The sequence below is a fragment of the Leuresthes tenuis genome, unplaced genomic scaffold (assembly GCF_036924035.1).
Source record: "Leuresthes tenuis unplaced genomic scaffold, fLeuTen1.0.hap1 SCAF_16, whole genome shotgun sequence".
NCBI classification, from domain to species: Eukaryota; Metazoa; Chordata; class Actinopteri; order Atheriniformes; family Atherinopsidae; genus Leuresthes; species Leuresthes tenuis.
This window is the reverse complement of record NW_027325370.1, coordinates 16,653,509-16,675,604: the sequence shown is the minus strand read 5'-3', so window position 1 is coordinate 16,675,604 and position 22,096 is coordinate 16,653,509. Positions and strand designations below refer to the sequence as shown.

At 38.5% G+C, this 22,096-nt stretch overlaps 1 protein-coding gene across 2 annotated transcripts; it reads left to right on the top strand.

Annotated features, from left to right (window-relative positions):
* The first annotated feature begins 8,660 nt into the window (after positions 1-8,660).
* LOC140271437 (Krueppel-like factor 15) lies at positions 8,661-21,228 on the top strand. 2 transcript variants are annotated; one of them, XM_072366657.1, is made up of 3 exons: positions 8,661-8,811; positions 10,477-12,057; positions 18,532-21,228. In XM_072366657.1, the coding sequence occupies exons 2-3, from the start codon at positions 10,553-10,555 to the stop codon at positions 18,707-18,709; spliced, it is 1,683 nt and encodes a 560-aa protein (XP_072222758.1). In that variant the 5' UTR covers positions 8,661-8,811; positions 10,477-10,552; the 3' UTR covers positions 18,710-21,228. The 2 variants fall into 2 exon arrangements, with proteins under 2 accessions (XP_072222758.1, XP_072222759.1); XM_072366658.1 differs by lacking the exon at positions 8,661-8,811 and adding an exon at positions 9,617-10,098.
* The last annotated feature ends 868 nt before the right edge of the window (positions 21,229-22,096 follow it).

Below are 22,096 nucleotides of genomic sequence, written 5' to 3'. Positions count from 1 at the left end.
AATCATGACTTGGCCACAACATACTGCAGCTCACTATTTTTCGATTAGGAAAGACAGAAGAGGAAGGGGATATATAATACCCCTGTTTCGGAGTTTAAATAAAGGCAACACTTTGTTCTCTGTGTCTGTTAACGGTTTGGATTAGGACTACAGATGCAGGACTTGGAGGCATAAAATTCTCTGTGGAGCATGGCAATAGCCATGACAGCAGCCTTTAAACACTGTAGCCTCTGTCCTGGTAAAACAGCAGTATCTGGGAGTTCCCACATACTGGGAGTCATGGAAAACAATGAAAGAGATTACTTACTTTCTTACTTGCTTTTACAAAGTAAAGCAAAAAGAAAAATGTTTCCTAAAATCTAAAGATCAAGCCTTTTGAGGTATAATCCTTGAGATTTTCATAACATCCAGCCCCATTCTTGACATATGGTAAGCCTCAGCTTCCTAGTGTACGTGTTTGTACATGCTGTAACTGCTTCTGTGAATACTATAGTTAATTAGAAGATATCAACTGGAAAGCAGTTTAATGAATGGTAAAAAATCTATAATTTAGTGGAAATTTAGCACTAGAAAAAGGCTTACCCAGAGTATCATTATTGTACAGATGTAGTCACATTTCAATTACAGTATGTAACATTAAGAATTATCTACAGGCAGAAATGCAGTTTAATTTCAAGTCCACCAAGTTTCATAGCTGTTTTTCTTAAGGAGCCCAGAAAGCCTTAAACCAAACATCGAGACTCTACAGGGATTCTATTATAGTTTCACCCTTATGTGCGGAAAGGAAAGGGAACAGGTGAGATAAGGTGGTTTCAGTAAATTGCTCATGTTTGGTTGCTTTTTGCTATTTCTTTTTTTTTTTTACAACTCTTATTAGCTGATAGTGGCTTTTTTCATGCGATTTTGAATGAAAATCTGGAAGGTCTTGTAGCAAGACTTATTTACCGTCACCACCAGTAACATTCATTGTCAAAGTAACCTGACTACATCTCTGAAGTATCGAGGATACATACATTTAAACCTGGTTTATTGTTTCTACCATATGAGGCGAAAACAGAAGCTTTTTTCTTTGATTAGTGTTAGGAGGTGGGTTTCTCTTTTTTTACGGGGGACAGGGAAAGAGGAAGAGCAAAGAAGAAGAAACAGAACAACCCCTTTGCCCAATTTCTATTGCTAATTCCACCAGTGCTTGTTAGCAATTTGCTAACTCCGTATCTCTACCATTTGCTGCTTGTGATAAAAGTTAAATTATTTATTACAATATGTTAATGATAAATAGAGTATTATATGTATGTATATTATATATATCATTTAAAATATAATAGTATATATATATATAATAATAGATTTATTATTTTTTCTTTTTGAGGTGATGAGGTGATGATTCTGCCAACTACTGATTAAGCTACAGCTTGTAGTCAGTGAGCTAGCTAGTCTAGTCTAGCAAGGCTTCTTTAAGATGACAAAATTCAGCAAACACCAGAAAAGTCTGATTAGTTTTGTTGAGTCTTGTTTTGTACCATCTCTTTGTTTTTTAACTTTTGATCTGATCCAGGCAAGCAGTTTCCTTTTTCTGGTCTTCATTCTAAGCTAAGCTAAGCTAAGCTAAGAAACACAGCCAAAGTATAACGTCCAGTATTTTCCAAAAATGACAAACTATTCCCTTACAAAAACAAAAAAGGTTTGCAAGTACAGCAGGGTTAAATGAAAACCTTTAAACATACCTTTTATTTAATGCAAGAAAATTATTTTACTGAACGAGTATTAATGAGCCACCTGAAGTCTCTGTTTACAACATTTAGTACTTTCAACTAATGAATTCTGAACTGAGAAGTGCAGTCAAGTGACAGGGAGAAATTATCTTATACAGTTGATCTACAGTCCATGATCACCAGCCAGTATAAACCATCAGCAAAGATAACAAAAGGGGGACATTAATCTCTCAACAGGCTTTGTGCATATTATCATACCATCCATCGTGTTTGTGTCTGAGGAAGCTGTTTTTCTTTCACATTACCATAGATATTTATCAAACACCCACTCACAGACAGATCTGACACAGCTCCATTAGTTCCCCCAAATGGATTATCTCATATATCAGGCTGAATAATGATACAGCCACATATTTGAACTTGAAACTACAAACAGTTACTAAAATAATCCACAGTGAAAGAAGATTTTGACAGATTTGATGATGAAAACAGAGGTGTGAAAACTGATAATGTGACATGTGTCAGAATACTGCCCTCTGCAAAACAACTGTGCGAGATGGTGTAAATGTGCAGGTGGTTTGTTGATGATAGAATCAGTAGGGAACAATTAACTGAAAGATGTATGGTCTCTGAGTTTTCATTTAAATCACTAATAATTCTGTTTGATGACAAAAAACCACCAGGGTATTAAAAAAAAATAATTATGACTCGTATCTTCCTTTCAAAGATATTCGCCTTGACGCGGAACAAGTGCATATGAAATCTCCCATAAAGAAGTAACTCAGGCAACCTATGAAATTGCATCTTATAGCATGTTTACATGTTGAGAAAGACTGTTTTAGTCCAAGCCATGATTTTTCCCCCTATCTGATAGTTTTGATTTTCTAAACCTCAACATGTAGATGTAGTGCCAACATTACCAAAATGTTAGCTGGTCTTTGAGTGCAAGTTTTTTTTTGATTGCAGTGCTTTGAGTGACAAATTACAGGAGGTCTGAGTCGCAGCGTTGTACACAGCTCTCTCCATTAATCCATGGTATTGTCACATATATTTGTTTTCAGTAGAAGATTTTGGTGAGATTTCATGCACCATCTGGCCTGCGAACACCCAGAATTCCCCAGGGAGAAGGAAGATGTGACACTCTTCTTAGAGTCCAGACGTTTGCAGACAACAGAAGATAGTTGGGTACTTTTGTACATTTTGTATTTCTAAAACCAAAACACTTATTGGCCAACATGCACTGTATTTCGACATCAACTTGTCTGCAATAAGATAAAAATGAAAGGCCCCTTGTTTAAATTTACACTTACGTTTGACAAAGTTTAAAACATTACTTTGTAGATGTAAGAACAACTGTGCAATGTTCATTTATGTGGGCAAAAGGCAAAGACGCTTAATCCATCAAATAGGATGAGACTTGCTAGTGTAACTAAAAGCCAACTAAGCTGTCTAGGAAGTGTATTAGAGGGTGGAGGAATGTTTGTACGCCGACTGTTTGTGTGTGTGGCAGCACTACTGACAGGATGAGGAACGTAAGGGTTAAGGTTCTTTACAGTTTCATCAAAAACTCATTGCATAATTCTCAGAGGTAATCTTTGCCCCTAACAACACTTTTTGAAACAAATATTGCATGGTACTGTTGGTACTGTCAGTGTCTCAGGAGACGGTCTGAAAATAGACTTCTGCGTGTGTTGGGGACTTGAGGAAATAACAAGTTTAGGCAAAGGGTCAATCCCCCACAAAAACACTGTTGTTGGAGAAGCATTTTTAACATCTGTGAAGTGAAAAGTTAAATGTGGGCCAGAGCTGGATAAATGTTTTTTTTGGGTGTTTTTTCACAGCAGTGGCACTGACTTGACCATTTTACTTACACCAACACATGGAAAAACAAACTAAAAGATAAACCTTTTTTTGTGTGTGCGCATCTGGTGAGTTTCATGTGAGGTGAGAGGAAATGTCTCGCTCTGATCACCCAGTTAATTTCCATAGTGAACTGTTTACATGGCTGTGTTTAAAGCTTTAGGGATCTGTTGGTCAGCTGGTGAGGCTTAAGCTGGTTACCGCATGAACACTCAACTCAAGATAACGAACAGTTAAAAGGGGATTTAAATGAAAGCATTAAAGACTGACTCGGCGACCTGCTAACATCAAAATCGCTAACATTTTATGGTAAAAATACAGTCTGACTGTCAGAGAGATTGTTCATAAATTAATCTCCGAAATTCAGTATAAATGTCGAGCAAAACAAAACAAGGATAGGCCAAGAAAGAACTCATAAACTTTTGGTGCAGATGGAAATCGTTTTCCTTAAAATTGCAAGACAGGACATTGGTGTCACTTACCAACTCAAAAGTATTTAACCATAGCTCCCTTCGAGAGCTTCAGCGATAATGCCATCTTTGTTGAGAGTATCATCTGTCACTGAAGAGGCACACATTTTCCCCATTTCACTTTTGGCATGATGAAAGCATTACCAGAGGATATAAATCAATTTGATTCATTAGGTCCATCTGGGGCTTACATAATATGCATATGTGTAGGTGTTTGTGAGTTTGAATGGACCAGCCGAAACCAATTAGCTTGTTGGGCAAAGAAAAGAACCATTGTAGGCCTCATCAGCTTATGTTAGTGAATAATCATTCTAAGCTCTGCTTCTCCGCAAATATAACATCAAAATTAGAGGTGAAATATATCTTTGAGCATTAAATTGTTTACAGCGACAACTACAGTAGAGCCTTAAAGACCAAGATACCAGAAGTTGCAAGTCTGGTTAACAAGCTGATGACTGATGTAAATCGAGATTGGAATCTGTGGGGGGAAACACAGATGTGTTGACTGGTTCTAGTGAATATACCAGCAAAATTACATATACCCTGGTGAAATAGCCACGGTCCAGTACATTTGTCGAAAAATCCAATGTATCGAAATAATACTGGATAAATAAATTGCTTTCACTGACAAAAATCACATCGGGTATTTGCTGAATGCAGCAGAAGAGGTGGGAATTATACTATTGGGAATTTTTTTGAAGCTGACATTTTGGTTCGTTATGAGTAGGAGCTCCAACACAGACAACTTTAAGTAAGTAAGTAAGTAAGTAAGTAACTTTCAAATATTCATTATAGATTTTTCTACAAGCTCATAGCAGGACTACTTCGACTTAGAACTTAAAACTTAAAAAGACAGAATTCATGTGGATGCATTTCAGGTTTGAAATGTCTTGCATTTCATTCACTTTGCATGGGACGAAATCTTCTGTTTCTGTTATTGAATTCACTTCCAGTGTTTGCAGTGGAAAGTTGAAAGAAATTCAACTTAGCAAGCAGCAGCTCAGCTGCCAGCCATTCAGTGTAACCGAATGCAGGTCTGGTCTCATGACTGATTGATACTACAATTCCAAACATCATGCAAGCATGAATACATCACTTATATGGAAATCTTGCTAAAGAGCTCTGGAAAATGAGTCAAACAATGTGTGAAAACAGTTGGTTGTCCTGGAACATGTATGGCAAGCAAGTGTGTTTCTGATAGGAACCACTGTTTCATACAACTTTCCACTGACCTGTACAAGTCAAGGCAACTGTTAACACTAAGGAGGCATCCTAAGACAAGCTGTCTTCATAAAAGATATAAATAATTAATCTGTGGGTCTGCTATTCGTGTCCATATTGTGATCAAAACAGTGATTTTTTAAAGGTGTACTGTTTTGTATCGTCTCCTGTCTCATGTAAACTCTACTCAGACACCACTCTGAAATATATTTCTTGTTCCTAGAACTTATCTCCAACAAATAATCTTTTACTGTAAAGAGCATATAAACAGAAATTGCTTAGTTATTCTTGCAATAGTAGCTGTCACAGCAGTTGTATATTTTACTTAGATTTAACAATGTGTTTGTTAACCATAGAATTGCTGCTTTTTTCTAAGTTCTAGGGAGGTGGCCACTGTCCTTTCTTTTAATCAGCCAACAACAAAAGTCACCTTTAACCACTCCAGCTCCAAAACAATAGTTAAGGTGATTATAATCTGACAGTCTTATTCACAAACTGTGTGATTACCAAAAAGAAATACAATAATTCGTGTTTTGGGGGAAAATGCAAACGCTCCTTTATAAATAATCCCACCACCACACAATCTTTACGTATCCACTGAATGGCAGCAGCAAAGCAGACGCACAAAATGTAAAGCAAAAAGAAAGGTTCACATATTTTAAAAGCGGTCACACAAGCCAAGCACCAGTGACCCGTGATCACATAAAGTAAAATATGTGAAATATGTAAAACTTTTATGTAAATTTACAGTAAAAGTGCTCGATGAGCTTGTTAAATTAATTGGTGACTATAAGCATAACGTCTGTTTTACCAAATAAACTTTGGCTACAAACAGTAGATGTACCAATCAGAATAAAAGCAAATGGCACTGCAACCCATGAAATTTTTAACGACTTAACAATTAATGTTATCATTACTTGAAAAACTATGGCAATGGTCTGACTTTGATGAACATTTTCAAACGTTTTCACGCCAAATGGTAAGCAATCCTAGCCGAAACATTGTTGCGTGGAGTTGAAATTCTTTACAAAAACCTGGATTTTCTCCACTTAATTAATCTTGATGTATGTCCTCTTTTGGCGTTCAACTCCAACTTTGTTTTCAAATTTAACCTCGAGAGGCTAATGAATTAGTAGCAATGTGCTCCGCAGGATCTGCTGCTATCGTGAGCAACAGGCTAGCTGGACGGTTTTCTCAACTGTTCTCCAGTGAAAATAGACAGTCAAAAACTTTCAGGTATCTCGTTATCATCATTAGTCCCACAGCAAGCAGAACTTGTCATACATTTTGTGATTACACAGCCCATCCATTTAAGAAAAAGACAAGAAAATGTCAAGTTTAAATGCCATTTTTGCATAATTATGATTTTGCCATCACACTGCGTTGTTAATAGCTTGTATTGCTAATAGTAGGTATCTTAGTCAAATAGCACAACAATGACAAATCCAACTGGTTTATTGGGTTAGAACTGGAACTCAGGCATGGCATTATTTGCAACTCTGACTTCCGAGTTTGAAGGTAAATGGAATACGCCATGATGCATTGTTTCACACACGTGTTTATATTCAAGTCGACTGGAAGTTCTTTTGTACCTATGGGAGTCCCCTAAATCTCCAATAGATGTGCAAACCATCTGCTTTTCATATATTTCACGTCTGGAATTGTCCTAAAAATCATTGAAATATTTTAACTTTTAAGATAAGATTACTATGATATACATGCGTGTTTGGGATGTAATTCTGTCTGATATATGGACTATGCCCCCTCATACATTCAATGTAAGGAAATGCGTTCTTTAAAGATCACTACAGATCTTTTCACCAATAGGAGAGACTCCATGTTTTATAGACTATACATATAGAATTACGAATCCTTTAACACTATGGAAGAGGTCAGTTAAGCTATAGGTCTGCCTGGTAGTAATTTTGTGAAAGATAAAAAGATGTATGAACCGCCATGTATACACTCCATACGATGAACAGCTTCCCATTATTTCAGCATCAGTGTTGACTAAATATCACTGAAACTTTCACTTGAATGTGTTTATAACATAGTGATCAGTTTGATTGTAAAGCACAGTAGTTTGTTTGTCAAAATTCCTGGCACACCACGCAGTCTCACTTTAAAACCCTGTAAAAGTTTAAATATTTCAGTATGGCGTTTATGCATAGCATTTCCTACGTCTTTTACCTCATATGTTCGTGATCATATTCTATAAAACTGATAACATTAGCGTTCCCACTGATGAAGTTTATTCATCTGGAAAAAAAAAATGCATTTCCTTATATGGAACCCTTGGGGGCAAAGTCCAAATATCAAACTCAAACAGACCAAACACACAGGTATGTGGAAATCAGGAGAAACTAGCAGGAGTAGCAGTAAAGGTTTTCTCAAAGAGTTCAGTGCACAACAGACCTCCTCAGTGTGACATTGTGAATCATTTTACACAGCATAACATCCACTGACTCTATAGTGCATACTAATACACAGTGAAACACTCGTGATGTTTACAAGCAGACTGAAACTGGATCATTTATCCAAACACACTGATAGGTAATTTAAGCTATGCAGGCAAATCAAATTAGGCTGGAGCCAGTGAAGTTACTTCAGCCCATGGAGGTGTTTATATGAGGTCTGTTCGGCTGGAGTGAAAGCAAAACTTCTATTACTGATGTTATTGGGCAGTGTGTAAACACACTCACTTACCTACTCAATGACCCCCTCATTCACTCAGCCACTTATTCAGGCATCATCATCTCTAACAGGAAAATGCTCAGTTTGTTTTTTAGCTAGCAGATGTTTGTGGACTTTTTTTCACCCAGATATAAAATGCTGTTACATTAAAGCCTCTTAAATACAATGAGGTATGATAAGTTTTTTTTTTAATTCATACATAATTATTTACTTTTCATGAATGAATGATATAGAAGAGAACTGCAAGCCCCAATCAGATTCGAGTAAAAACACAACCAACACCATAAAGTATTACAAGGAACACATAGAACACAGTCAGTGGGGATGGGAATATTGAACATGTTGCCAAATGTAAGCGAGGCATATCAGCACAAAGTAAAAACCTTTAAACCCTCTGGAGTTAGAATAGGGACATGAACGTAATTTATGATCGGAACTCGCTTGCTCACAGCCTCCCTCCTTCATATACTGACACCTATTACCACTGACTGCAAAATCCCGAAGGCGGCCTCAGATCACTGAGAGCCAATTGAGATGCGCCGAGCAGGCGAGCCTTCAAGAGCCGGCCCCTAACTTGACTGGTATAACGTAAACGGCTGCGATCACGTGTCTGTTGAGCATCGAGAAACCCTCCACGGAGAAAGAGAGAGAGAGAGAGGAGAGAGAGAGAGAGAGAGAGAGAGAGAGAGAGAGAGAGAGAGAGAGAGAGAGAGAGAGAGAGACTGTAGTAAGCCTATGCAAAGCCAGTTCAGAGGAGTTGTGTTGCCATTGCGCACAATTACGCACCGACTCTAACTTTCAGGACACGAGCGCTCAGCGTTAAGGAGCGGGATTTGGTTATCTTACAGTCACTGGTGAGTATGTTTTACTACAATCTTGTGCTTTCATTTGTTTCTCAATGTGGAGAAAAGTGGGAATCGTGGCTCTGCTGACTGATTGGAAAGACGTCTGATATCTCGTGAAATGCAAGCTTATGGTCTATGTATTAAGCTGCTTCAAGAAAAAAAAGGGACATAGTGAAATCGTCACTGCTGCACAAATCATATTTGCAGCAGTGCTGAATTGTTTTCAAATTCACGTAAATCCCACTGAGGCTGTGGTCGGACTTGCTGTCACAGCCCGCGGCGTTAAAACATGCCATGAATTCCAAAAAAAAAAAACACTTCAGGACTTATCATGCAGCGTGTTTAAGAAAGCATCAAGCTATCAGAGCCTTTTTTAAGTTCCACGGCTGCAGAGCTACTGATGGACAAAGGACTTCAGACTTGACAAAGGCAGAGTCCAAAAACACTCCTCTCAAACTTTTTCCCCCCTCTCTCATAAGGTATCGTGTAAATGCCGCAGCTGCAGACCCCCAACCCCTTCATGTCGTATGGTGTTACCCCCAAATGTTAACATATCATTCCAATTATGGCCTTGGATCACACATTACACTGAATCTGCATGGGGAACAAAGTACGGTTTTATTTTAAAGCCCTGTGCAAAGTCTATAAGGCACCGATCAAATTCAACAATAAATTTTACTCGGACCACCTGGAGGTCCCCGAGCTTCACTTAAACGGCCTTACAGAAGAGGGCGCACATGTTTCCACACATCATTTTAAGGTTTTAAAAGGGATTTCAGAGTCAAATGTATTCATCATAAGCCACTCATTTCCTCTAAAGCCATTTGATGTTGTCTAGTATTTTAATCCTTATAAATGTAGATGTGGTGTATTGTTTGTGAGCTGTTTAATGCATAAAAATAGAAACTAAATCCTTCACTCATCATTCTATTGAAATATTGTCCATTCTGACCTGAAGGGCTGTAAAACTCGGGACATTTTGCAGCAAGTCTTGTTTGCAGCGTTGCAATAGATTTGTCACTCAGATCAAGCTGAATTAAGGACCACAAGGGGGAGATAAATAGAAACACACTGTTAAATGACCATGTGGCTCTAATCTTTGAAGTAGTGAGAAATGGGAACCCCTGATTCCACATGGTCAGCTTGAAGTCTGAACCAGCAGCTGCACTGTCTACACACACATACACACACACATACACACACGCTGCACACAGCCTTCAAATTCCTCTTCACTCACATGAGGTTGACTTTCCTTTTGAAGTGCCATGAGTTGCAGAGCTCCTGAACAAACATCAGGTAGTTCATAAAGACCAAAAATTCATATTCATTTTCAGTCAGTGTGTTAGTTTACTCTGTTCTTATGGACTCATCAGGACTATTATGTAAAACATTAGCCCACATCTTAAGTCAGACAGACCTCGGCCCTGAATGTACTAATGCTGTCAAGTTGCAGTTTTTATGATTAAGTTCAACTAGAGATTTGGTTTCTATTTTTGCCACATGGTCTTCACTCCTTTTTATTATTATTTTTTCATTTTTTTATGATCAAATTTAGTTCTTTTTTTTACTTTTTTTTTTTTACAAAGTTTGGACTCTTCATGGACTAGAAGTATCATTGTTTAGTTTGGTCTTAAATGTCTTTCATTTTCAAACACAACCATTTCTTTTTTGCAGAAAAAAGAAAGAAGTTTTCATTAACAGTTTGATCGTCAGAGCACAGCCGAATCAGCTGCCATCCATCCGCACAGGAATGGTTGATCACTTGCCGCATGGTGAGGAGACCTTCCTGTATTATACCGGCTCCCCAGGGTCTGACTACAGCCGTGCCTGTCGCCACACTAACGGCGGCGTTTCGCCGGGCATCATGGTAACTGACACTTGCACCTTCCAGCACCACCCATACCAGGGGGTGACGCTCTCCTCCCCACCTTGCCTCTCTGAGGACGATCTTAGCGACTCCTCCAGCGCTCGCTCCTCCCTCTGCTCGAGCCCTGAGACCTCATCGCCAGCGGCGCGAATCGTCCTTTGCTCCAACTACGAAAGCAGGAGCAGCAGGAGCAGCGGGTGCTGCAGCTCGTCAGGAGAGAGTCAAGAGAGCCTGCTTGACCTCCTGCTCTCACAGGCCACCCTCACCACCTCTGTAAGCACCAGTGGCAGCAACAGCTCTCTGTCTTCCTCACTTTCTCTTTCTTCCCCAGCCTCCTCTATCTCCTCATCTCCCACTGCCCCATTTTTGCCCATGGGCCTTGCGTGGGAGTCCAAGAGGGAGCAGCGGCTGAGTCTCCTGCAACAGCAGGCCAAAGAGGACTGTTTTGAGTTCCCAGTCTTCCTCGATGAGCTACAGGATCCTGAAGCATTCCTCTTTCAGCCCACTCTGGAGGAGATTGAGGAGTTCTTAGAGGAGAACATGGTTGTGGCAGTAGAAAAAGAAGAGGATGGGACTGATGAGGCGATGTCGCCTCCGATGTCGACGTCTGATGATGTTGAGGCAGAGGGTTCAAGGACATTAGTAGGACAGCATGAATCAGTATCACAGAACTCAGATCAAACTGTGCCTGTGGCTCATTCTCCACTCTCCTTCTATTCAGAGACCAAACATTCACCACATGCATCAGACATGGACAGCTCAGCAGTAACAGTGGATGCTAGCTGTGTAACTACTTCTTCTAACAGTCATGTTGATGGGATCAAACAAGAAGACTGTGGGTCACCACCTGGTTCATCCGAAAGTGCCAGCACTACCTCTGGTGTGCCTGTAATCCTACAAATCCAGCCCCTACAGATCAAACAAGAACCAAACACCAGTGCCATATCAGACGCAGCCACCCATGAAGCCCAGAAAACCCATTCCCAACCATCCCAAACTTCATCAGATATCAAAATTGCCCAGCTTCTGGTCAATATCCAGGGGCAGACCTTTGCTTTGGTGCCTCAGTTGCTTTCCCTGGCAGCTACTAGCGCTAACAAAGCTGGAAGCACCACTTCGTCCAAATTTGTCCGGATCGCACCAGTGCCCATTGCAGCTAAACCCACTGGTCTTGAGGAAGGTGGTTTAGGTGGAGCCTCAGCTGCAGGGGTCCTAGCCGGAGGACAGAGGTACCAGAAAAGCGCAGTAGCAGACCTTATTAAAATGCACAAGTGCTCTTTCCCTGGCTGTAATAAAATGTACACCAAGAGCAGCCACCTTAAAGCACATCTCAGGAGGCACACAGGGGAGAAGCCATTCGCCTGCACGTGGCCTGGCTGTGGATGGAGGTGAGCAGAACCAAGCGTATTCATCTTAGATAAATGGTTCAAATCAGTAATGAGCCAAAAGCGATACCAGTTGTTATCTGCAGAGTGAAAGATAAATTAGAGCTACATCAGAAGACTGTCTATGTTTATCTACATCACAGAAATGACATTAATCAGTTATCAACTCGTCCATAACGTGCAGCACATGATTCTGACATTTAATGAACAGTGTTCTTTATTGTTGGATTATTACCCATAAGAGGCAACACCAGGGAATTTAAATTTTTCTGGAAGCTTAAACATATTGGCATATTTTCGGCCTTGCACAGCATGTAGTTCTCATGAGTCTTTGATGTCCCCACAGGAAACAAATATACTGTTTTACACAGACAGGACAGTTTTATGGTGGCATAACAGTGTGTTAAACATACTGGGAGATGAATCAGGAGACTCAGTTAACATAGAAGCTACACTCTGGACTCATCATTATGGTTACAATTTGTTCTGTTCTACAAGCTGGCTCTCTCCCTGCTATCTGTGTGTTTTTGAACCATGGTAAGGTTGCAGATTAGATAGGGCACCTTTTGAAATCATGTGTATGCAGACTTTGCCCCCTGTTAGTTGACTACCTGTTTGCAGACTGTCTGCAACCATTTAACATACATTCATGCAACAAAAATACACTTGGATCTAATCTAAAGTTTAAGAAGACTTTAAAGATGCTTAATATTCCATAACACATCTTTAAAGTCTTCTTTGGCATAAACCGGTTGCACTCCCCTGTCCTCTAACCATTGCCTTTATCTACATAAAAAAAAAAACATCCTGTTTTGAACCCTTTGATCCAAAGTGCATTTGCCAACTTTTGACCTGTTGGCCATTGAATTCCACCTCTATATGTATACAAGCATTGCTCAAAGGTGTACATGGCGTCTCCTGTTTGTGTGTACAGGGTTAAGTGAAGGCAAGTATTATGATTATGATTAAATTACGATAAGGTTAAAGTTATACGTGTTAGTTAGGAATAGACTGAAAACAAACCAATGCATATGAGCAGGAAAGAATTAGATGATAAATTAGATGGTCCAGTGTCCTCAGTGATCTGAGGTGACGGCACCCTGCAAACACTGCATGCCGCAAGGAGGCTGCACTGAACCTGCAGCATTTTGAAATCCCTCAGACATTACAATCCACTGTTGGGACTTTACTCTGAGGTTGCTAGGCAAGATGCAGAAAGTTACAGCCACCCTCCACTTGTCATCAAAAAATAGTTACAGTGGGTTTTCACCTATCTGTTTCACTGCAAATCTGAAGTTTTCAATGATGAATTTTAGACGTAGCTAGGGGAAGGGAACCTTTGGGTCCGGCCGAATTGTCTTTTTTTGCTTGTGAAGTTTCTTATTTCCGCTAAATGACTCGGAAGTATCTGAGGAACCGCCACGATAAAAGCCGTTTGAACTCTCTAAACGCGAAAGGAAAAGAGCTTCAGTGCTTCTACTTCAACATAGGACACTGGCTGGACCATCCTTTATTTAAGAAAGGTGACGATTTCGTCCCACAATTCCTTGCGGCCGAAACTTTCAAAGTGATACTTGATTATATTTAAACTGTCACACTAAGTGAGATTTGTGTGGTTCAATGGTGTGTGTGAGCAGCCTGTGACAACAGTATCTTTCACTTCTGTGTCTTTTTCTTTACTTTTTTTCAAATTACGAATCTCGATAATATAGTAACATTCTTATTATGCTAAAATGATTCATGCAGTATCGCCTGCATGTAACAATTTGAGACTGCATCAGACCAAGTGTCTGAAGAGCTTTGGGGAGAGCATTTTTTTGAACAACTGTAGTTTCAGTGCTGCAGAACCACATCACAGCTTAATATAAGTGCGGTCAGATTCAGCTTTTGACTATTTGACTGTACCCTTTGACTTATTGTTTTTATTGCTCCTGGTCTTAATGCCTCGCTGAGTAAATGTGCTCTGATATCTGAATCTAACAATACATCAGGGGTATTGATCCTCTTGGTTTAGTCTGTAAAGAAGCTTCAAGCTTGACACTCCTGCGGTCTGAACTTGCTCGAGTACAACAACGTTGTACTCTTTTCAAGGTCAGGACAGAACAAATCTATACGTTTATATTCCAATCAGATTACTTTTTACAGGAAGCATTGCTGCATTGCTGTAATTTTGACTCATGGCTTTTTAAATTAAAAAAATAACGTAGAATGGGCAGTAACTACTGAAAGGGATGTTTTTATACAGGGTTTTATTTAACAAATAAGGAAAGACAGAAAACAGTTACCTAATCCACAGACTATTTATCTAATAGAGCAGTTATATTAGCTTAATGCATGAGTCATCACATTCAGTTAGACTTGCAGTTCCTGTTTGCATGCACTGCAGATTCATCCATAATCCAGATATTATTACACTAAGAACTATCACTATACCCTTGAAGTTGCACTTTATCTTGAATGGACTGTTTTTGCAGAACAGGTCTTGGGAAACAATAACTCACACATGCAGGTGTTCCCTCTTTCAGTTTGCTTTGCATTGGGTTTAAAAAAAACTGTTTTCAGCACTGATGGAGGAAATTGTTTGTGTTAAGCTGAGAATGCTGTGTTTTCTCTTTTATGAGAGGTTTGCATTCATGTGTTTTAAGCATTGTAGGTTTTCAGGATGATTGATTCTTTGTTAAGGGACACCAAAACATGACACACCAGTTCATCCAAAACATCACTTCCATAGACCTTGTGTGACAGTAGCAATTTACTGTATTATAAAGTTGCCCCTTCCTTGCCCCTTTCCTGCTGGGCACAGGAAAGGGACATGAAGTGAGTCTGTAGCCTTAGAGTAGATCCATGTGTTGGCCTCTCTGAAGTAGAGGGAAGCAATATTTCATTTGCTGAACTCCCACTAGTTACTCGGTTGAAGTTATTTATTTCTTGTTTTTCTTTTTAAAGCTTTTTTGGACCTTTATTCGTCTTTTTCCTGTCACTATAGTTTATGGTTATGCGCAAAGATTTGGATGTACAGATGACTGTAAACTATCACATACAGGCAATAACATACACAAGCGTTCAGTATTTTGAGCACAGACTGGTATGGAGAGACTCAGGTTTATACTGAGCGGCTGAGCTAGAAACCAAAGTTTGCTGTAAAAACACTGTGGCGTGTGTGTACTCGGCATCTGTCATCGGGGCTGTCGTCTGTTTCAGCTGATTCGACATTACAACAATCCAATGTTAAGTGGTAACAGAGCTGTCATAGTTTATTTTTTTTTTAGATTTGCCACTTTGAGCTCAACAGAGAGGCAAAGGAAGAGAGGATACTTACTTTACTGCTGCTACCACTGTTACTATTATTCACAGATGATGTGTTAATCTGACCAGGAAACCACTGTTACTCAGTCTCTCGCGGCACAAAGGTCAGTATTGTTGAAACAGAATTTATTGAGCTGGATAAATAGATGAAATCCATTTTGGAAAACCATTTAGAAAAGGCTTTTCAGCTTGTTTTTGTAATGGTTTGCATATAGCCTCTGCCACTTACCCATGCGCATTGCCTTGATGAGATTTTAAGATAAAAAAAAAAAGAGACAAAAAACAGCCAAAATGTTGTCACAAAGACAACTACACATGTTCTTGTGCTACAAAAAGAAGCCAGGAGAATCAGAATGACAGCTAAAGTTGTGTAGAGTATGAGACCTTGCCAGTATCTAAGTTATTCTAATGTTCCAAGTTTGTTACCAACCTGACTGCCCCACCTTGTCAGCAGAGATGAATTTAGGGACAAGCTAGAACAAAGCCTGCATATGTGTTTCCCACAGCACCACCGCTAATATGTATACTTTGTCTTGTGCAGCAGCCACTGCCTCGAAGACTCTGTGTCTAAAAACCACAATCCAATGTGAAAAACACTCTAAACTAATCAACAGAAGTGCCCTCCACTCTTACACTTACAAACTCACTGACCTTACTCACAGTTCCTGAAATTTACAGGATATAGAGATAAGATACTTCTACCATGTAGGATTATAGGGAAGGAAAAAACATTGACAAAGAGCTATACACCAGCAAGAGGGGAAACGGGTTACAGAGACACTTATATTGAGATGACAGAAGAATTTTCACATGCTCAGTTTTTTTAAATTTAATTTAAAGAATAAAAAAACAAGTTTACAATTAGAACTGTCAAGCATACTGTTAGCTTAAAATAATGCCTTTTCTGTTTGAAAGACACCTCCCTTGTGTCGTATGTTATGGTTGGGCTTAGGCCCAGTTTTAGTTAGTAGAAGAGCAGGACAAGGTTTCTATCATGCCCCAGCCTGCAGTTTATCCAGCACAGCTTTAGGCTGTAATGTGTGGAAGTGCGTCATTCACAGCTTACAGCAAGGGTCGAATGTACAGCTATTTAAAGTAACTAATTCAAGTTCCAAAGTTTTTTATCAATAGATTTTTTGTCTTAGGACTTTGTCAAATGTAGTGTATAGTATTTATTGAATTTAAAGCTATACTAATCAAAATATATCTATCAACAAGGAATCTAGTGACTTTTGGGGATTTAAAAGCCAAAAGAAAATGATCAAACAACCCCATGATATATGGCTCTATATAAGCTTATCATTTTTACATTGCATTCTGCTGCTTAACTGTTGTAGTTTACTCTTACAGCTTATCAACTTTCTTTTAAAGCTACACTAGAGAGGTTTGAAAACCTTAAAACTACGTGCTTCTGGCTCATTGTGAAGTACATAGACTTTTGTCATTCACATTCCCGGGCCTGAGACTTCCCTAGAGTGCATGGGGGTCTGAGATACTGCAGTTTACAAATTTGGTTTCCAGCCCTGCACCCACACCGTTTTGTTTTATTGTAACATGACATTTTTGCGGGCTTTTGATGGCGTCTTTGTGGCCTCAAATTAATATGTTTGGCTGTACATGTGCAGGGCGTACAAGGAGATTTGTTTTTATGAAAGTGGTGTTATATCCAAGAACTGTAGACTCAACAAAAGAGCAAGAAAATGTATTGTTTCTGTAGCATAACTTTAAGCATTATTTTCAGAAGAAAATGGAGATAAAGCAACTGCATGCTTGCTATTAAGCACTAGGAAGACAAATCTAGCAGCCAGCTAATGAACAAAGTGGAACATTTAGCTAAACAGATCAATATAGATAAGCAAATTAATATATTGAGCGTATATCTGTCATTTTAGTTCAGATGGTTGTTAGCAGCTCTTTGTATAAAAGATATACTGACAGATTGTTTTAAATAACAACTCGTTTTGTCATATAGCCTACCCTTGCTCTGTGTTGTGGTTTGGGCTAATTAGCTTATGTTACTATGCTAACATGCTTACATAAGACACTAAACCTGCTTAGTAGCCACATTTTAGCATTGCTTAGTGTTTTAGCCATTTCCAATGGAAAGCAGTTACAGCTAGCAAACTACAGCTAGAAAACATTGCTTACAGCATAAAAATTGTTGATACCAGCATGTAAACAAGGCAGCGCCGGACCTAGCCAAGATAGTGATGATAGTGCTAACAGAGCTTGTGACATGTTTGCACATAAATGTAGTTATTTACAGACTATATTAAGGCACAGAGGTTCTACTGCTGCATTTCTTGCCCTCACACTATTTCTAGCAATGCAAACTGAGTTTTGTTGCCACAGTGACTGATTAACTGTGTTAATGTGTTATATGCAACTACACAAGAGATATAAAATTCTCTATTACCAGTCACACAAATATTCATTTGAAGGTTCTTACTTTCTCAGATTTCACAACTTAGCTTTATAAACTCTTTTAATAATCTTCTTTTTATTACTGGCCCATTAACATGATAAAGAGAACAGTTGTGTAATCCATGTCTGGAGTGGACACGGTCTGACATAACTCTGAGTGATGTCTTAACCTCTTTGTAAATTATCACCTTCATGCCAGCAGTGTGCTGCTACTACTGCGAAATCAATCTGTGTTACAGATTAATTTGATCTTAAAAGATTTACTAATGTATACAAAGACACATCTAGGTGTAGAGGCACTACTCTGTCATCCATTTAACCCTTCTCTGTTATGATAGCCAAGCTGGCTGGAGCCCATAGAGACCACAGCAGATCAGGCCAGGAATAGACTGGGCTTGGATTTACAGTACTCATGTGTTGAGCTAAATATGGGGTGACTCTTTAACTTCACGGAGAAGTCTCTAGGCAATACACGCACAAAGCATCACACCTCTCAGATTACCTCATAAAAAAGCAAAAAAAGCCTTCCATTACTTTTATCTTGTTTGGCTGCTTTAAGAATCCATCATTTTTATTGAGGAAGCAAAATACCAATCCATAGTTCATTTAAGCAAAAACTAATGAATGTGACTGGCAATTTGACCAAATTTGGATACCATGTGTTCAGAATTGCTGTGGAAATGATTCTTAATGTTCAGCAAAATATGAAGGATTTTATTAATCGCTTCCTGTCTTTCTTTCCGGCAGGTTCTCTCGATCTGATGAGCTATCCCGTCACCGCCGGTCCCACTCCGGAGTGAAACCATATCAGTGCATCGTCTGTGAAAAGAAATTTGCCCGCAGTGATCACCTGTCAAAACACCTCAAAGTCCACCGTTTTCCACGAAGCAGCAGGACAGGACGCTCTGCAAACGGACCCCTTTGACCCTGCTCAGACTGACTGACGATAACTGGGGGAGGGGTGTATGTGTGTGACGAAAGACAGAGGAGGGCATTTGGGTAGAGGGGCAACAGTCCAAACACCCTTAGAAGGACTCTGTGCAGGGCCCTTTTTTTGCTCGTGTGCTCTTATGTTCAAGTATGTGCGCGTGACATGCATTCATGGTACTGTGATAATTTATTAGGTGGTGAGGAAAAGACTGTAAAAACTAAAGCAGAAACCTGTTACTTGACACAGCAGTCTCACGTGTGGAATAAGCTTCTTGTATATTACAACTTCATTCTCAGATCTTGTAGCTAATCTATTTTGAAACAAATATTTGCTATGCAGAGTATTTTTACACTTTGAGGTGCATGTATTGCAAATCAAATGCTTTTTATTGATAAGTTTTATATCACCTGCTACTGTTAAGTACCCCCCCCCTTTTTTTTTTTTAAAAATCAAAATTTTAATGGGTTGAATTCTATTTTTTGTCAAAAAAAATACTACAGTGAAGCAGTGGGATGTGTTGGTGCCTTGGTTTAATTCTTTCTCAAGAGATGGCAGAGTAATAGATACATGAACATTCCTTCTGCTTAAAAAAAGTCTCTTTGATGCCTTTAAGTGGAAAAACACTGTAGTAACTGCAAACACAAGAACAAAGCTCAAGTTCATGTTGATTTACTGCTCTCTATCGTAGATCATGACACTGTGTAATTTGCACTGGCACACATGAAATTTCTGGTTGTCTGCCCCAACTGAGAATTTTGAATATTTAGTGTTGTTTCACTGTGGTCTGACTTGGTCTTTTGTTCATCTTGTCAAGGTTGTTTGTCAGATTAAAAGCCACTTTTATGGGCTCTCGTGATTCAAAATTGATTGCAGTGCAGCAACATCTAAATGATGACACAGAAAATATCTCAAGCTCTAGTTCTGTTTTATGATTTTGTCATGTTCCTGGATGCTATATCCTTTCTTTTTTTAAAACTTAATTTACTTCATCTCACTGGTGTCAAGTAATACAGAACTGTTTATTTAAATGTTTAGTCGCAGAATCAGAGGCTGACATTAGTTGGAACTTTTTCCCTTTATCTTGCCACAGTTTTTTTTTTTTTTCTTATTTTCCCAACGTTAAATGTGTTCAGAGGTTTTACCCTTTGATTGGCTCATGTTGAGACTGGAGTTGTGTACTGAAAATGTGAAACAACAAAATCGATCGCCAAAATAGATGCACTAATGTGAACTGAAGCATAAAGCACAAGAAGAAAGACACATAGCCACCAAATGTCAATAAGAAGATTGCTGTTAAAGCTTCTGGTCATACCAGACAGATGAAGGCTTTAAAGCAAAATTATTTATTGCTTATAATCTTACCCTTTATAATTTAAGAGAGTAACTGTACTCTGTCCTCTTTGTAAAAAGTAGACATTTTTGCTTTAGCTTCCAGAGGCAACAAGTGCCTCAAAAATGAACAAATGTATCTGGACTCTCTTTTTCTTTTCATGATTTTAAATTTTTTTTTTATTGATTTGTGACTGGAATTTGGGTGTCATTACGTTAGTTAACACACTTACGACTTGACACGCCTTGTTCATCGAAGAATAATTTGAAATTGAAAAGATTGTTATCTGTCCTGTGTTTTCAACGCATCACATCTGCCTTTGTCTCGTACTGTATGGCAACGTTAACACTTTTTAAAGCTTTCTTTTTACCCTATCGGATTTACCTGTACAGACCGCTTCATTCTGTCACTCTGCACCTCAGTTGAAGTTAAACCAAATGAGTCATGGGAGAGACGGCATATGCTTCACAGCTGCTGAGTTCAGATGGGAGTCCTGTGCCATCAAGTTGATAGAAACTTAACAATAAGTATTAAAATGGATGAAAAAAAAAAAACAGGATTGTTGATAATTGGAGTTATCAGTATAAATGATAAGAAAAATGTTATTTGTTCATATGTTTATTTGCTGAGTGATCGACAGACCATTTTGAGTGTCTGGTACACAGCCGCTAACTCTGTATGGAGTAAGTGTACTAGTTCTGTGAGGCATTCCTTCCATGGAAACAGAAGACATGCTTTTCTCAATGGGTATAATATGGGATCCCACGAATGTATGTAAATACTGTATATGTATAAGAAAGGAGAACTGAAATATTCATATTGTAATTTCTGTGATTGTGAATGATTTTTGGAAATGTAAAGAACGTGTACATAATGTGATGATTGGCATATATAGTGTAAAATCTGGAAATCTCTTTTTTTGACAAGTGTGTACACAACATACTATTGAATAGGCTTATGACATGTTTGATGGTACATCCACGATTCTAAGATATAACTGCAAAAGCATTTTGCTCATTTTAACAGGTGCACTGTGCAGTGTAGCATAATATACCATAAAACATGTGGTAAAAAAAATCTGTTTTGTGCACACTTTACATTAAAAAAGAGTTCCTAAAAATCTCATATTTTTTGCTTTGTTCTACTATGTAAAACACATTTACAATAAAATTCCAAAACTAAACTCATGTTTTCTATTCATCTTTGAATTAGTGTAATTTCTTACAAATGCAAGCATCGGTCTTCACCTGCACCGCTGTCCTTGCATATCCTGTAATCAACATCAGTGACTCAAATCACCTGAAACAAGTCAGATCAACACTAATCAGAATTGAATTAAATTACAAATGTGTTAACTTTTAAATGGGATTTTTGATTGCCAATGCAAAACTAAGATTTAAGATTACATGCTTGTATGTTTTATGAAATAAATCACTCCCCAGTACTTTGTAAATAATTGAATAAAAGCCTCAACGTCTGCAAGAGAAATCATAAGAAATGTTTTCCATTTATCAGCGTACCAGGAAATCAATTCAAATCAATAAGCATTAAAAAAGTAACTGCTACAGTTAGCTGTATCAAATTTACAATGAAAATGAATGTTGTTGTGTTTTGGCAGTAGTTGGGAGGAGAAAAAAATCTATGACTTAAATTTTCAGATTCTAACATTCTTCAACACATCCTTTATTTACATAAGAATAAGCTGCTTTTGCTATTGTAAGTCCTTCTGGTATCAACTAGTCAGAAATCGAGTCCAAACATTAAGTTTCAGGTCAAGAACTATTTGAAATCAAGTTATCCAAATAAAGTGACTAGATGTATTTTTTATCCATCTGTAGCTCAGAAGGAGAGACTTTCCCGGAAAGTTGCATAAGAAACAAATCTGGAACAAGTGAGGTTATGTCATTATAAGATTTGTACCACATGGCAAATTTGCATGGAGATTATTCCCCCATTCTCTGCTCTTCCTTCATCCAGAGTCTCTTTCTCTTCCCACATCTTATTCCCCCTTCTCCAAAACAGTTCAAAGACTAGATGTTTCTTGGCAAGTT

Excerpts from the sequence above, each read along its gene's own strand:
- LOC140271437 (XM_072366657.1), top strand. The coding sequence starts at position 10,553 with ATGGTTGATCACTTGCCGCATGGTGAGGAGACCTTCCTGTATTATACC. Across the intron at positions 12,058-18,531 it reads TGGCCTGGCTGTGGATGGAG|GTTCTCTCGATCTGATGAGC; the intron begins GTGAGCAGAACC and ends TCTTTCCGGCAG.